Source organism: Trichinella spiralis (genome assembly GCF_000181795.1).
Source record: "Trichinella spiralis strain ISS 195 chromosome Unknown Scfld6, whole genome shotgun sequence".
Lineage (NCBI taxonomy): Eukaryota > Metazoa > Nematoda > Enoplea > Trichinellida > Trichinellidae > Trichinella > Trichinella spiralis.
Genome location: NW_003526945.1, coordinates 3,156,740 through 3,161,340, shown reverse-complemented (window position 1 = coordinate 3,161,340; position 4,601 = coordinate 3,156,740). Strand labels below are relative to the sequence as shown.

At 34.6% G+C, this 4,601-nt stretch overlaps 2 protein-coding genes across 2 annotated transcripts; one reads left to right on the top strand and one right to left on the bottom strand.

The window, feature by feature from the left end:
• Nucleotides 1–1,963: 1,963 nt before the first annotated feature.
• Nucleotides 1,964–3,331, bottom strand: Tsp_10772 (hypothetical protein). Its single transcript, XM_003373742.1, has 3 exons — nucleotides 3,256–3,331; nucleotides 2,593–2,711; nucleotides 1,964–2,068 (listed from the first exon to the last, which is right to left on the bottom strand). Exons 1-3 carry the CDS (start codon nucleotides 3,329–3,331, stop codon nucleotides 1,964–1,966), a joined length of 300 nt encoding a protein of 99 aa, XP_003373790.1.
• A 149-nt stretch (nucleotides 3,332–3,480) lies between these two features.
• On the top strand, nucleotides 3,481–4,047 carry Tsp_10773 (hypothetical protein). The gene is made up of 2 exons (XM_003373741.1): nucleotides 3,481–3,521; nucleotides 3,666–4,047. Exons 1-2 carry the CDS (start codon nucleotides 3,481–3,483, stop codon nucleotides 4,045–4,047), a joined length of 423 nt encoding a protein of 140 aa, XP_003373789.1.
• Nucleotides 4,048–4,601: the final 554 nt, after the last annotated feature.

Here is a 4,601-nt window from a genome sequence, read left to right as displayed (position 1 = left end):
GAATAATCTAAATTTCCATCACTAATAGCGCAGTAAAATAAACATTATGAGCAACATTATGAAACAAGACGATGAAATTTATTACGTTTCTATTTACACACTTCATATTACTACGTAATATGGCATTGTTATGCAAATTATTTTCCCTAAAATTACCCAAAAGGAAATATTATTAACCTGAAGCATCGCAAATTACTAAAAATAAACGGAAATGCTATCACTGTGAATTTATGCATGTTGTGTAATTTAGTTGCTTGAAAGTACAAGGTGATTCAATAATTTATATTTTATCAATGTTTTTCATCTAATCAAAATTATATGGATAATAAAAAACAGCTTCCACTGAAAATAGTTTCGAAAATAAAATACGTTTTCAGATTTATGGAAAATTAAACAGTTGTCATGAAATTTCATGATGATAACTGCGACAGAAATTGTATAATATACAATTCATCTCAGCACAGAATTTAACAAGTGCGCAGCGTAGATATCATGATGGTAAGCAGCTACACCAGTGGGTATGCCACTTGACAGCTTATTTACTATTGAAATTTTGTTTTAACTAAACTTTTGTTTACACCTTATGATGATTTATAGTAAGACTGCAAACTTGATGGAGAACTGCATCAGCGCGCCACATACAATATGAGATAAACCTACTAGCAGAAATTAAGTAACTCAACGATTTGCAATGAATTCAAGAAACTTATGCGGGTGACAATTCTGTATTGCATTTCATGAAAAGAATAAAACAAAAGAATCAGGAGTAGCCTGGATTTGGTTATATTGCTAGTCGACAGCAATTATGAGAAATTAAATTTATATGAGATAAAAACAACTAAGTGCTGTTCATTCAATTCGAAATAGGGGGGGGGGGGGAAGAATTTTCAGTTTAATGCGATCTCTGTTCAGTTTAGTATTATTACGAGATCAATGATGGGGATCATTAGAAAGGAAAGAAGGGCGGGCAGCATAGCAGGAAGGAATGAGTAAGAAGTTGAAGGATGGATGAGGTGGAAGTTTTCATATGCGTTCTTCCACTCAATCGTCACGTATAATATTCAGGCGTTGCTTCATTTATCAATACTGACAACATTGATGGGCATTGAGTTATTTTCTCAATGATAGGAAATAGGTGCATCTGTATAGGTCAGTGCTATTGGCGATACAATAGCATAACAGAAACTTTAAGGAGTCATTTCAAAAATGAAGGGAACGTCACTGCCATTCTGAAAGTATCAAAGGTGGTAGTATTAAAGTGTGTTCTGTAGCTAACAGCAGCTTTCCTATGTCATGCTGAAACAATCTTGTGCACGATTTGAGCAGTGACAAGCATTTAGGGGTGTGATTGTGCGACTGCAGTATCCCGGTGACAGACATTTCCTTTCAACAACTGGGCAAGTATGTTACCTTAGCAATAAACATTGCAGTGGACAGTACAGATAATGCGGGAGGGGTTCAACTGCTATATCAGAGTGCTACTTCACAAATGGATTTGTAAGGACTATTAAAAATTAGAGCAAAATATACCATTAGTACTATTATATATTGGCTTGTCCGTAATAAAGTCTCAGATATTAGTTGAACATCATTACTGAAGAACAACGCGCTAGTTTCCATTCAAAAAGACTAAAATTAAGCAACTACGAAAAGCTTTAAAAGCACGCATGTTTAATGCAGTGTGCCAAGAAAAAGAAAGAAAACATTGTATGAAACAATAGCAAATATATGAAAATTCATACCTGTCAGCAAACCTGTCAGGGCTGACGTATAAGGCAAACGTAAAGTCATACATTTTGTAACAGATGTTCGTGGTTTCTTCATATTTTTAGTCTAACAATCACAACGGTTTTGTTGAACTGAACCATGAAAATGACCAAATAACGCAATGCAGTAAGTAAGTAGACCGCCCTTCAGCAGCGAACATTTATACTATAGTGCAGTTCTCTCAATAAACAGAAATTTATATAAGGAACATTGCTACCGCATTTGCATAGCGCAAAGTGCTCGTAGCAGAATGCCAACGGCAGTGTTTACCATCACATTTGCATAAAGTTACTCTTCTGACCTAGAAATGCATGTATGCTTTGAAAACGTATAATAACAATGTAATGAGTCAACACCAAAGATTATAGTAATTGCTGAACAACAACAAAATCCTCAATACGTTACAGATGAAAGTCTCTGTATATCACAAAGAATATTATGGCGTAAATTAAAGAAGTGTAAAATAGTGTTTTACGTAAATGAGGCTGTACAAGCACGATGATAATACTTTGCAGTGTTCAGCAAAATTCATTCATTAATTTAAAAGAACTGATTGTTTAATGAACATTTCAATCAAACTTTGATCAACCACTTTGAAAAGAAGAGAAATGAATGCAAAAAAATAGAAGTTTGGTAAAACATAACATTTACTGAAAACGCAAAAATAATGAATTGATAATTTAATGTAATGCACATGCTGAGTTGAAGTACTAAAAATTGTGTAAAACGGTTGTGATTTTAAAAGAGTGACAAACCGGCAACATTGTTATCTTATATGCAACGACAAAATAGAGAAGCTAATTATTAAAAATTTATACATTTTACCCCCTCAAACTTTACATCCTGCACTAATGCACATTCATTTACTGATTTTAATGAAACATATTCTGCAACCGTTTGAGAAAACATCATCAATTTTTGAAAAATAGCAAAAGTTATTGCAACTGAAAATTCAGATATCGAAGAAGGATCATTTTTACTTGACTTCACTTGACTGAATTAAATTTAATAAACATGCTGAGACCTGACGGTACAATTCCTCCTAGTGAATTCGTCATAAAAGTGATGTTGGTGAATTGGGCTGCAAGTGCTGATTTCTACCTCCTAGCTTTATACTTATTGCCAGTGTACATGAATTACAACATCAACCTGCAGTGGAATGAGCATCATGCCGTCTCTACTGACAATTTCATGAAAGTGCTTATATTTTTATATTTTATTTTCAGCAATAATTCGTTTATAATATATTTATTTTCCTTTTGAAAAGTTTAATACTTTAATACACTGCTGCTAAACGTAATCATGAAATTTATCACAAAATATATGTCTTCTTGATAAAGCATAATCTAGTTATGTCGGGCTATTATAGATTCAGTATCTACTTTCAGCAATATTATGATGTTAATCAATTTAAAAATGTAACTTAAAAATAATTACCTTTTCATCATTTGGAAAAACTATTTTGAAGAGTTGTGCAACGTGATTTACCATTTTGAATAAAAATGATGACGCTTGTCAGACGTCCTTTGAGAACGTCTTCCATTCCAATGTTGCTGGAAACCATCCACCTATAAATATTTCAAGTCAACCTTACAAGATGATCCAATTCATGAATTTTCGTAGAATCAAAGTATACGCAACATGCACATCGATGAGTTATACATTATGATTAATATTTCGTTTTCTTTTCGCAAATAAAAATTTGCATGAAACATGTGCTTAACACGTTGTGCGAATAATGTTTGTCATGCTCAGTAAACAATCTCCTCTCCCGTTGATGCAAAATCACACAAACAACAAGATATGAGATAGAACTTTCCAATATTAACGATAATATAGCTTCGCACATCTAGAAGCCATTGTATAGCCGAAATTAAATAAATTAAATAAAATTATAGTTTAAGTGTTAAAGCGAAAGTTTGGTCAAATTATTTCATCTCTGTTAGGCGCGTCTCGTTAACATGCAAATTTTCGTGCGTTCATTGCCTTGCCGTTTGTTTGCTTATCAAGTATAGCTCGTCACAAGAGTCGGCTTCTAATATATTTAAAAAACCATTGCGCAGTAACATCAGCGCTAGGGCATCAGGTGGGAAATGCCTGGAACGGCGGTTCACGTCACCCGTCGGGACGCCCTCGCAGCGTGGTGAGCTGCAGTGCCAACCGTGCCCTGGCCCTCCATTGACCACCCTCGCTGGACAAGCGCCCATCCCGCCTCCAATCCAGCCCAGACCACCCTCGCGGCACCACCAGAAGCCGGCACCGAAGTCAAAAGCGCCATGACACGTCCTGAACCAGCGGCTCAAATAGACGCCAAATGAATTCGTTATGATCATTGCTCTTTTCGTATTTAAATTCTTTTCCGCAAAAACAACCAAGTCTATAGCGCATTAAATTTTAAAATTTTCGAGAAAAACGTTTTCTTCCAAAAATAGACGGAGCTTAAAGATAGTTTATATATATATACGGAGTTGAAAGACAGTTTGTATATATATATACGGAGTGATTGAAAGACAGTTTGTATATATATACGAAGTTGAAAACAGTTTGTATATATATTTAAAGGGAGTTGAAAGACAGTTTGTATACTGATATACCGAGTTGAGATCACACTTTGTATGCATACACGGAGCTGTAACACGCTTTTGTATATATAATACCCGAGTTGAAAGACAGTTTGTATATCTATACGGAGCTGAGAGACGGGTGTGTATATATATATACTGAGTCTGAAAGACTGTTTGTCATATATAGAAATGAGTTAGAACACCGTATGTATATATATTCCGAGCTGCAAGGACCGATTCGTAATTCATATATATCTGTAGTTGCAAAAA